The following is an 11,560-nucleotide window of genomic DNA, read 5'->3' as shown; positions in this document are numbered from 1 at the left end:
CTACTTTCCCACTTCCACACATATGACCTAAACCTAAAGTCAAACTCGGCCATACCGATTCTTTCTATCCGGCGCCACCGAGTTCAGATGTCATAGCCACTGCCACAAACCCTAGGCAAATCGGTCTCACCGATAGGGATCTCGGTCTCACCGAGATGGGATTGCAATCTCTCTGTGTATGTCCATTACCAAAATCGGTCTCACCGAGTTTGTCTAATCGGTACTACCGAGATTACAATGCAAACTCTCTGGTTAACTTATTACCAAAATCGGTCCCACCGAGTTTGAGTAATCGGTCCCACCGAGTTTGCCTGACCAACTCTCTGGTTAGCTAATTACCAAAATCGGTCTCACCGAGATTACGCTATGTCCTAACCCTAACCATATCGGTCCCACCGAGTTGCATATCGGTCCCATCGAAAATCCTAACGGTCACTAGGTTTACTAAATCGGTCTGACCGAGTTTGTTGATTCGGTCCCACCGAGTTTGGTAAATTGTGTGTAACTGTTAGATTTTGTGTGGAGGCTATATATACCCCTCCACCTCCTCTTCATTCGTGGAGAGAGCCATCAGAACAAACCTACACTTCCAACTTACCAGTTCTGAGAGAGAACTACATACTCATGTGTTGAGGCCAAGATATTCCATTCCTACCATATGAATCTTGATCTCTAGCCATCCCCAAGTTGCTTTCCACTCAAATCTTCTTTCCACCAGATCCAAATCCTATGAGAGAGAGTTGAGTGTTGGGGAGACTATCATTTGAAGCACAAGAGCAAAGAGTTCATCATCAACGCACCATTTGTTACTTCTTAGAGAGTGGTGTCTCCTAGATTGGCTAGGTGTCACTTGGGAGCCTTCGACAAGATTGTGGAGTTGAACCAAGGAGTTTGTAAGGGCAAGGAGATCGCCTACTTCGTGAAGATCTACCGCTAGTGAGGCAAGTCCTTCGTGGGCGACGGCCATGGTGGGATAGACAAGGTTGCTTCTTCGTGGACCCTTCGTGGGTGGAGCCCTCCATGGACTCGCGCAACCGTTACCCTTCGTGGGTTGAAGTCTCCATCAACGTGGATGTACGATAGCACCACCTATCGGAACCACGCCAAAAACATCCGTGTCTCCAATTGCGTTTGAATCCTCCAAAACCCTTCCCTTTACATTCTTGCAAGTTGCATGCTTTACTTTCCGCTGCTCATATACTCTTTGCATGCTTGCTTGCTATATGTTGTGAATGTTAAACTTGTGCCTAAACTCCACTTAAACTTAAAGAAGTTAAAAACTGCAACATTGGTACTTAGTGTCTAATCACCCCCCTCTAGACACCTCTTCTCAAGGTCCTACACCATTAGGTGGGTAGATATTTTGGGACAGTTGGCGCGTAGCACAACAATGATCGGATATTTGAGAATCAAATTCCTCATGGCTATCATGTTCCTCACTGTGTAGGCAATCCGCACTAGCGAATTCCTAACTCCTCAGTCAGGACAAATTCCTCAGAGAACAAAAGATCTTCGTCTCCATCACTGAAGAACTTGATTGATCTGTATGAGATTTTCAAAGGCTTCACTCGAAGGATTGGGTAGGTGTAGGATTTGAGTTGAGCATCACTTGGAAAGTGTTTCCTTACTTTTACCTTGACCCCCTTTTACTGTATGGTGTTTTCTATATCTCAAGAAAGAGAAAATGAAACTATGAAAACAAAAGTCTTCACGCTTCATAGTCCTCGCATGAATATCCAAGTCTTCAAGGTCACACCAATTTCTTCACTTTCAAAGTCTTCAGGAGAACCAAAGTCTTCAGCTGAAGACATACATTTTTAGGGGTCGACTTTCATCATAAATATCAAACTCCTCATCAACTTATAGAGTATGTGTACACTCACAAACACAGTAGTCCCTTAACCTATAAGTCTTCAATACACCAAAATCACTAAGGGGCACTAGATGCACTTACATTTACCTACTCGAGGATGAGCAGGAATTAAGCTTGGTAATGTTGATACGTCTCCAATCCATATATAATTTATGAAGTATTCATGCCATGTTTGCAACAATTTTATATGGTTTTGGTATGATTTGATTAGAACTAACCCGGACTGACATTGTTTTCAGCAGAACTACCGTGGTGTTGTTTTTTGTGTAGAAATAAAAAATCTCGGAATGGGCTGAAAATTTACGGTGATTTTTTATGGACCAAAAGAGACCCCTGAAGCACCGGAGCTGGGCCAGGAAGTGACTGAGGAGGCCACAAGTCTAGGGGCGCACCATACCCCACAGGGAGGGCGCCTACGGCTTGTGGACTCCTCGAGCACTCCTTGACGTGAGACCGATGCAAAAAATTCCTATAAATACCAAAACCCCAGAAAGAACCCTAGATCGGAAGTTCTACCGACGCAAGCCTCTGTAGCCACAAAAAATCAATCTAGACCCTCTCCGGCACCATGCTGGAGGGGGCCATCATCACTGAAGGCCATGGAGGAGGAAGCCGGAGGGGGCCATCATCACCATGGAGGCCAAGGACCAGATGGAGAACATCTCCCCATCTAGGGGGCAGGCCATAGAGGAGGAAGAATAAGGGGGAGACTCTCTCCCCCTCTATCTCGGTGGCGCCAGAGTGCCGCCGGGGGAACCATCACCGCGGTGATCATCTTCATCAACATCACCTTCCTCATCTCCTTTAAGCGGTCCACTCTCCCACACCCCACTGTAATCCCCTACTTGAACATGGTGTTTTATGCCACATGTTATGATTCAATGATGTGTTGCCATCCTATGATGTTTTAAGTAGATTTCTTTTGTCTTTTGGGTTGATTGATGATCTAGATTGGTTTGGGTTGTACGTTTTTTTGGTGCTATCCTATGGTGCCTTCTGTGCCGCGCGCACGTGAAGGATTCCCGTTGTAGGGTGTTGCAATACGTTCATGAGTCGCTTATAGTGGGTTGCTAGAGTGACATAAGCTTAAACCCGAGTAAGGGGGTTGTTGCGTATGGGATAAAGGGGACTTGATACTTTAATGCTATGGTTGGGTTTTCCCTTAATGATCTTTAGTAGTTGCAGATGCTTGCTAGAGTTCTAATCATAAGTGCATATGATCCAAGTAGAGAAAGTATTTTAGCTTATGCCTCTCCCTCACATGAAATTGCAATAAGGATTACCGATCTTGTTAACAATTGCATAGGACAATTCTGCACACCAATCCGTCATTATACCACACTCGCTATTTATAATATATTGTAATATATTCTAATTGTATGATAACATCAACTATTTTTATATTTTAGTTCTCCGGTATCATGCAAAGCTATCCTCTTCATACCCGCGGCATAGTTTTATTTCTCGTTTCTAGATGGAAGCAAACGTTCGGTGTACGTAGAGTCGTATCAGTGGCAGATAGGACTTGAGATAATATTGATCTTACCTTTAGCTCCTTGTGGGTTCGACACTCCATACTTATCAGTTCCACCTTTGGAAATTGCTATGATGATTCCTTGCACTTGGGGATTTTCACTCAACTAAGTGCACCAACAGTCTATGCTAAACAAAATATGGACTATATGAAAACTAGCAAACACGAACTATATGACAAGATATAGAATTGAAGGATACAGTTAAGCAATTCAAACTAACATATGCTATCAATAGAAGTAAGTATGAATTGGGGAAAGAAAGGGGTTCATTAATGAGATAATCACAAGTGAGTTGGGGACACAAATTTATCCCGCAGTTCACACTTATGAGAATGTTATTCCCCGTTGCAGCGGTGTCGAGGCCAAAACTCTGGAGCACCACCAAGTAGCTCATCGTATTCTCCCCTTTTGAGTCATCCCCAACGGATGAGCCTAAATCATCGTCCGTTTTCTTTCCCCTTGTGCCTGCAGGTATTTGTGAGCTTCTTGTCGTCGCTCGGTTACACTTGTTCTTGGTGTTCTTCTCCGTCAACCCTCCCACGAGGCAGCTAAGGTTCGTATGGTATTTCTTTTCTTTTGTGTTATTCTTATGCACACTCACCATCCGTTTTGTTTTCCCTTGTGACTGTAGGTATTTGTGAGTTTCTTGATGTCCTTTGGTTGCACCTATTCTTGGGCTTCCGCTCTTCGGCGTGGGCTATCTCTTTGTCTTGTGCATCCTTGTCATTTGTGTTCGTTGTATCAAGGTTTAATCGTTTGGTTTTTGTGGGTGCTTTGTTGCTTCATACGTCTATGTCGTTCGCTCTCTTGTGTTGGTGTATCCATGCGCATGTTTTTTGTCTATGGGTTCGTACTACAGTTTTTTACGTTCTATTGTTGATTTATGCGTGCATGATGTGTTTTGTAGTGTCTTTTGTAATCCATGTTTTGGAGAGCATGGCGATATGGTTGCTTTGCCAACCATTTCTTACTTGTGTAATTGGTGGAGAAGTGGGGCACCATGTACTCAGTGTTATCTCGGAGCGCGCTGGCAAGGTTGCTCATGTTTTTGATGGAGCCTTCCAGGTGTTGGCATCAGCGAGTGTGGCATAGGGCATGTACCCTGGTGCGTCATCTTGTGCCTGCTCCTCTTCTTCCTTCGATGTGAATTCCCTCCTTGATAGAGAAGCGATTAGGCATGGGAGTGGGAAACAAGTGCCACACTATAGGAATTCAGATAAAATGCGAGAAACAATCATTGATGCACTAGGGAGAAGACAAATATTAACAATACGAATACCTCCATGCGGGTTCAAGCCGGTAAGGTCCAGACCAAGGGAGTTGGCCAAGATGGTGATGACTCCTATGCAAGTGATGTCAACTTGTGAGTGGTTTGCTTGGTGCCCTAGGTGAAGTAGACGAATTGCACCCAAGTTTGGCGTGTAATCTATGTGGGCATTGCGGCCTTTCCAAGAATAAGCATGTTCTCTTCATTAACTTATGAGCTCCTCCACATGCATGCAACGTGTTAGCAATAACATGATAGAAATATCATATAGCACGACACTCAATGCAACTAGCCATATGCTTATGGCTTTGATATGACATTTCTTTAAATTAATGTACCGGATGTGATTCGAGCATGTTGTGGGCGTAGGGAAGTGATCATTGTTATTGCGGAAGCCAAAGTGACTGCACCACTCTATAAGGGACTATGTTACATGGTACAGGGATACGAGTACGGGGATACGGATACGGCGATACGGGAAAACGGCATTTTCTGAAAATAGGCTTACGGGGATACGGCGAGTATATGTATGAATGCATAAAAAAGTCAACACCAAAACACAATTTTTTAGAGGATGAGAAAATTGATGCTTATGAATTAACCTGACCTTTTCTTCATTGAGGGTTATCTGAAGAAGTTGTTGCGTTATCATGTCCCGACTTCACTCCTTGTATGCAGTCCTTGTATTCCTTGCAATTACAAACACAACACATCAGCATGACTCAGACATTAAAGCATTAGATTGAAGGTTAGTAGCTTACTTGCGTACAGATTCAGGATGATGAAGACTTGCCGACTTGGAGTTGGAGAACCGAGAATAGAGGCAGGCGGCGAGCTGCGAGGTGCCGGCGGCGGCGGCGGCGGAAGGGAGTATGGAGATGCGGCTCCAGCCCTCACGATTTGCCAACTGCAGGTGACGGCACGATGGACTCGAGCGATTAGGGGTGCGTTTATTTACACATCGCGAGTAGGCTGGCTGGAGATCGAGTGGTAACAGGCTTAAACGTATCCCGGGTGTATCCCCCGTGTGCCAGCCATATCCCTATTTTTTTCTCTTTATTTTAATTCGCAAAAATGTGATACGTTGAGATACGGGTATCCCACGCGTATCTGGGCATATCCCCGTCCTAGTGCAGTATCCTGCACCAATACGGCAGTTAGGTGACGTATCCCTACAACGTAGATAAGGGACATATCGAAGCTCGGGTTCACGAGACGGAAAGTGATCTAGTTTCCTTCACCTTCGAAATTCAGCTCAATCGTGTGTGAAAGTGTGATCAAGAACTCTAGTGTCGATCGATGACATGCATAGTTGTGGATAGGCGGTGGAAAGGCTGGTGTTGGGTGACCGGGAGTGGAATAGTGTGGAGTAAGAGAGTGGAGTCTCGATAAAACGAATTTGTTGATGGGGACGACTGTCGGGCCAATGTTGCAAACATTTTAGACTCCTATTCCTCCCCTCCACAAACACTGGAGTATGGGGTATGGGATTGTGTGGGAACAAGGGAGCCCGTTGGATTGCCTTTTTGGTCTGGCATTGAGGAGAATTAGGAGGGGGCATTGAATTGTTGTGGTGCTTTTCATACTAAACTATTGTGATAGTTTTGTTATTTGCTTCGTATTGAGTTATAACTATTTTTTTAATTTGCGACCAAGAACCGTCCCCATGTAGTTCTAGGATCCACGTAAGAGACAGAAGACAAAATCTTGAAGTGCAAATGAGACAAAAAAACATCATGATTTGATGACTCTAGGGTATTAACTGATCAATTATTTCTAAGTCGCCACTTCTTGCATTCACATTCACACACATGAGTATGTTCCACAAGAATTTTATATTTTTCTCTGAGTGGAATAAACTTTATTAAGATCCAAGAATTATCTTCAATTTCTACCATTTCTAGTCTTTTTTAGGGGGGCCATTTTTATTTTGGAGTGAAGTGCATCCTAGGTCCTTGAACTATTTTTAAGGTGTCACATAGGTCCTTAAACTATGAAAAGTGCCATATAGGTCCTCAGAAATCCTTGAAGTGTAATAAGTGTGTATATATGTGACACCTCTGAAATAGTTCAAGGACCTACGTGACACCTTCGAAATAGTTTGAGGACCAGAATGGCACACATATTGCACCTTGAGGACCTAGATGACGACTTTCATCGTTCGAGGACCTATGTGACACCTCTGAAATAGTTCGAGGACCTATGATGCACTTCACTCTTTATTTTGAGGGGGACCATGTCTAGTTTTGCTTTTTGAGCAGATTCCATTTCTTGGACCCCATTCGCAAGATGCAACAGCCCAGGCCAGCCCATTCCGATCAGCCACACGAGTCCATCAAGGCACCGTCCGTCCCTCTCTCTCTCGCCCAAACGAAGAGGAAGAAGAAAAGGGGGGAAACCGCACGCGGCGGCGGCTTCCACCGCCGAACGCGCCCCCAAAACTAAATCCCTCCACCAAAACCCCAATCCCCATCTCCATCCCATCCCCATGGCGACCGGCTCGCGTGCGCCGCGACGCCGCCGCCCCCGCTCGCCGCCGACGCTGATCGACGACCTCGTGCGCGAGATCTTCCTGAGCGTACCCGTGGACGACCCCGTGACCATCGTCCGCGGCGCCGCCGGCTGCAGGAGCTGGCGCAGCATGCTGTCCGCCCCCGACTTCGCCCGCGACTACCGCAGGGCCCGCAGTGCGTCGCCCGTGCTGGGCTTCCTCCACAACACCACCAGCGAACCGGAGGATCGCTTCGCCTCCTCCCACTTCGTCCCCACCGCGGCCTTCCGCTTCCGCCCCCCGGCGTACGAGGACCTCTCGCGCTGGGACGTCCTCGACTCCCGCCATGGCCTCGCCCTCCTCCACGCCCCCAAGAGCAAGAGGAACAAGGGCTTCGTTGCCTGCGACCTCGTCACCGGCCAGCGGTGGGAATTCGGCGACCCCGAGTGCCACAACGTCATGTGGTGGCCGCACGGCGATCACATGGACAAGCGCATACGCTGTAGTGCCACGGTGCTCTGCGCCAAGGCCCGATGTGACCAGCTCGACTGCCATGGCGATGGCGGCCCTTTCCGCGTGGCCTTGGTGGGCACCGACTATAGAAACTTGAGATCCCACGCCACCGTCTACTCATCAGAGACTCGTGAGTGGAGGGACACCATCTCTGTTCACAACCTGGATTTCGTCAATGGCAGGGGGAACAGTGCTGTTGTGGGAAATAAGGTCTATGTCCAATGTGTAGAGAGTGACAAAGTCGTGGAGTACAACATGCATGAGCAAAAACTATCACTGATCACCCTGCCATTTGAGGACCAGGAGGGGATCGACGAGAGCATTGACCTCATGGGGGTGGACGACGGCAGTCTGCTCTTTGCATCCGTGCTGAAGGCTAAACTCTGCCTATGGACTATGGAGGCTGGTCCCGGTGGAGCTGCGGGGTGGGCGCGACGCTGGGCTATCGAGCTCAAACCATCGCTCCCTGCTCGTTTCCTCACAGACAAGGCAAATATGCTGGTTGGCTTTGCTGAAGGTGTTGGTGTCATCTTCCTGAGTACAAGGGCGGGGCTGTACGCAATTGAGCTCAATTCAGGCAAAGGCAACAGGGTTCACAAAGGGTTTTTTGATAAGATCATACCCTACAGGAGCTTCTGCACTAGAGGTACATATTACTAGCCTTGTACTGTTTTTCCAACATATACATTTAGTCATGAATACTGATCACATCATTGGCTACTATTATAGTGGTTGATGGTTTTGCTTGTAGCTTAAGATTGTTGGATAATTTTAGTTCGGGGGTTCCCGATGCGCTATATGATTCCTGAATGTCGATGAGTATGTACAGTTTTTCTTTCTTTCTGTTTTTTGTACATAACTAGATAGATATCTGTATGCAGGTCTGCTCGTTTTTTCCAGTTTCTTGGTGATTTGTAGAGATGTAGGAATCCATCCTTTGTGCTGTTATACTATTCAGGCGTTGAGGCGTGCTGCAAACCTGGGTGATTGTAGGCAACCATGAATTTGTGTTGATACAGGCCAGAGAAAAATATACAGTAGTTGTGTGGTATTGGTGTTAGGCAGATTAACTAGGGAGCTGACCAAAGAATTCCATGGTGAGTGTATAGTTGGTGATTTATGCATCGTTCGTTGGCTGCTGCAGTATATATGTTGCACTGATTAGGCCTTATGAGTTGAAAGATTTGCCGATCAGGCCCTAAGATTGCCAAAAGCAGTTTGCAAAGCACTTAAGTGATCGGAGCTTTGCTGTGAGCCAAGTGACTTCGGGCATCCAAAGCTCCCTGTGGTGTTTTTGATAGGATAACGTAATCCCAGGTCTGCACTAGGCACTTTCCTATGAGTCTGCCCAAATGAAATAGGCGATTTTTTTATTGTGTACGTCCAACAGGTCCATCTTCAGTTTTATTTTGGATGCTTGTAGCTGAACCTTAGTTTCTGTCAATAGAAATCGGAGAGAAAACTCTCTTTCATATTACAAATAAAATAAAAGAACCTCAAACAGATCCAGATCGAATCCTGTTGTGATGTGGATGCTTCCTGCTATTGCTTGGTTGATTTGGACAAGTAGAAATGAAATGATTCTAAGGGGCAAAGTGTGCTCCTCTCCTACTTATGATATAGTCTGATGAATCTTTGTCTCTTATGATGCAGCAATAGGGGGGTTGGCCGACCTCGCACGCGCAGTTAGCCGGCGTACAGGAGCTTCTGTACTAGAGGTACATACTAGCCTTGTACTGTTTTTCAAACATGTACATTTAGTCATGAACACTAATAACATCATTGGCTACTATTATAGTGCTTGATGCTTTTGTAGCTTAGATTGTTGGATAATTTTAGTTGGAGAGTTCCCGATGTGGTATGGGATTGCTGAATGTCGATGAGTATGTACAGTTTTTCTTTCGTTCTGTTTTTTCTGCATAACTAGATATATATCTGTATGCATATCTGCTAGTTTTTCCAGTTTCTGGTTGATTTTTAGAGATGTGGGAACGAATCCTTTGTGCTGTTATACTATTCAGGTGTTGAGGAGTTCTGCCGACCTGGGTGATTGTAGGCAACCATGAATTTGTGTTGATACAGATCAGAGAAAAAGATACAGTATTTGTGTGGTATTGGGGTTAGGCAGATTAACTAGTGAGCTGACCAAAGAATTCCGTGGTGAGTGTATAGTTGGTGATTTATACATCGTTGGCTGCTCTAGTATATATATTGCACTGATTAGGTCTTAGAGTTGAAAGATTTGCCGATCAGGCCCTAAGATTGCCAAAAGCAGTTTGCAAAGCAATTCAGTGACCAGAGCTCTGCTGTGAGCCTGGGGCACCCAAACCTCCTTGTGGTATTTTTGATAGGATAACCTAATCCCAAGTCTGCACTAGGCACTTTCCTGTGAGTCTGCCCAAATGAAAGAGACGATTTCATTATTGTGTACCTCCAACAGGTCCATCTTCAGTTTTATTTTGGATGCTTGTAGCTGAACCTTAGTTCCTGTTAATAGAAATCGGAGAGGAAACTCTCTTTCATACAAAGAAAAGAACCTTAAACAGATCCAGATCGAATCGTGTTGTGATGTGGATTCTTCCTGCTATTGCTTGGTTGATTTGGACAAGTAGAAATGCAATGATTCTGAGGGGCAAAGTGTGATCCTCTCCTACTTATCATATAATCTGATGAATCTTTTCTCTTATGATGCAGCAATAGGGCGGTTGCCCGGCCTCTGATGAAGCTTCACGCGCAGTTGTTGGTGCTAGAAGGATATAACTAAATGGCGTCAGGACCTTGGTTTACTGTTTGCGGCCCAGGAAGAATTTGAAGTGAACTTGAGCCTCATTTGCTGCTGGTTGTGTTGAATAGTCTGGTTAGGGTGGATGCGCTTTTGTTCCATTTCTGCTTGTGCGAAAAACTTGAATCCTTTCGTCCGAGTTGGGTGCAACGCAAACTGACTGCGAGGAGAAATTTTGGTGATCCGTTGACGGTTTTGTGGCATGAATTGTTGCAAATTTCTTCTTCCCTATCTCTGGCTGATAGAGATGATATTATTGCCTTGAAAATGCACTATTCTGGGATTTACGGTGTACAATCTCTGTATGCATGCAGTAAGAAATTTCAGGTGGGTCTCAGTTCTACGTACCTGCTTGTGCCAAACTAGAATTTCCACCAGGGTCACGTGTTTCTGTGGCCTCTTTTCTTGAGTCATAAACTTACAGTAGACTTCTCACTAGGGCCAATGTGGCTAAGAGACATACAACATTAGTCGATCAACATGCCTTTTTGTCTATTTCTAACTTGTTCTTTGATTGCCCTTTTGTGGTGGCCTGAACTTTCAGATTTTGTTCAGATTGAGGTAAGAACAGATTATGAACGCGTTGCTAGCATGCTTTGTGCTGCTGTTTCGTGGCATTCTCTGGCTACATCGTTGTGATCTTCACCTTGGTAAGATAACCTGGTCTTGTTTTCATATTAGCAACCCCAACGATCAGACAACTAGCAGAGCTACACACAACGTCTAGTGACACATGAAAATGGGAAGAACTCAAATTCATGCGTATTTGGAAATCACATGCTGCGATCTAAGCTATGTGCAAAAGCAAAAGCATTCTTAGCTCGTTTTCATTTTCATGTAAAAAGAGATTAGCTCATACGTAAGTACTCCCTCCGTTTCTAAATATTTGTCTTTTTAATGATTTCAAATAGTCTATCACATACAGATGTATATAGACATATTTTAGAGTGTAGATTCACTCATTTTGCTCCATATATAGTCATTTGTTGAAATCTTTAGAAAGACAAATATTTAGGAACGGAGGAAGTACATGTCATGGTGTGCTGACTTGGCAAACATATATGCCTAACCTTTGAATGGTCAATGTATGTCGATTTCT

At 45.0% G+C, this 11,560-nt stretch overlaps 1 protein-coding gene across 1 annotated transcript; it reads left to right on the top strand.

Moving 5' to 3' along the window:
* The first annotated feature begins 7,012 nt into the window (after nt 1–7,012).
* LOC119291527 lies at nt 7,013–10,785 on the top strand. Its single transcript, XM_037570300.1, has 3 exons — nt 7,013–8,325; nt 9,333–9,397; nt 10,374–10,785. The coding sequence occupies exons 1-3, from the start codon at nt 7,164–7,166 to the stop codon at nt 10,377–10,379; spliced, it is 1,233 nt and encodes a 410-aa protein (XP_037426197.1). The 5' UTR covers nt 7,013–7,163; the 3' UTR covers nt 10,380–10,785.
* Nucleotides 10,786–11,560: the final 775 nt, after the last annotated feature.

Source organism: Triticum dicoccoides, chromosome 4B (assembly GCF_002162155.2).
Source record: "Triticum dicoccoides isolate Atlit2015 ecotype Zavitan chromosome 4B, WEW_v2.0, whole genome shotgun sequence".
NCBI classification, from domain to species: Eukaryota; Viridiplantae; Streptophyta; class Magnoliopsida; order Poales; family Poaceae; genus Triticum; species Triticum dicoccoides.
Note: the sequence above shows the minus strand (reverse complement) of the source record. Positions and strands in the feature narration are given on the sequence as shown.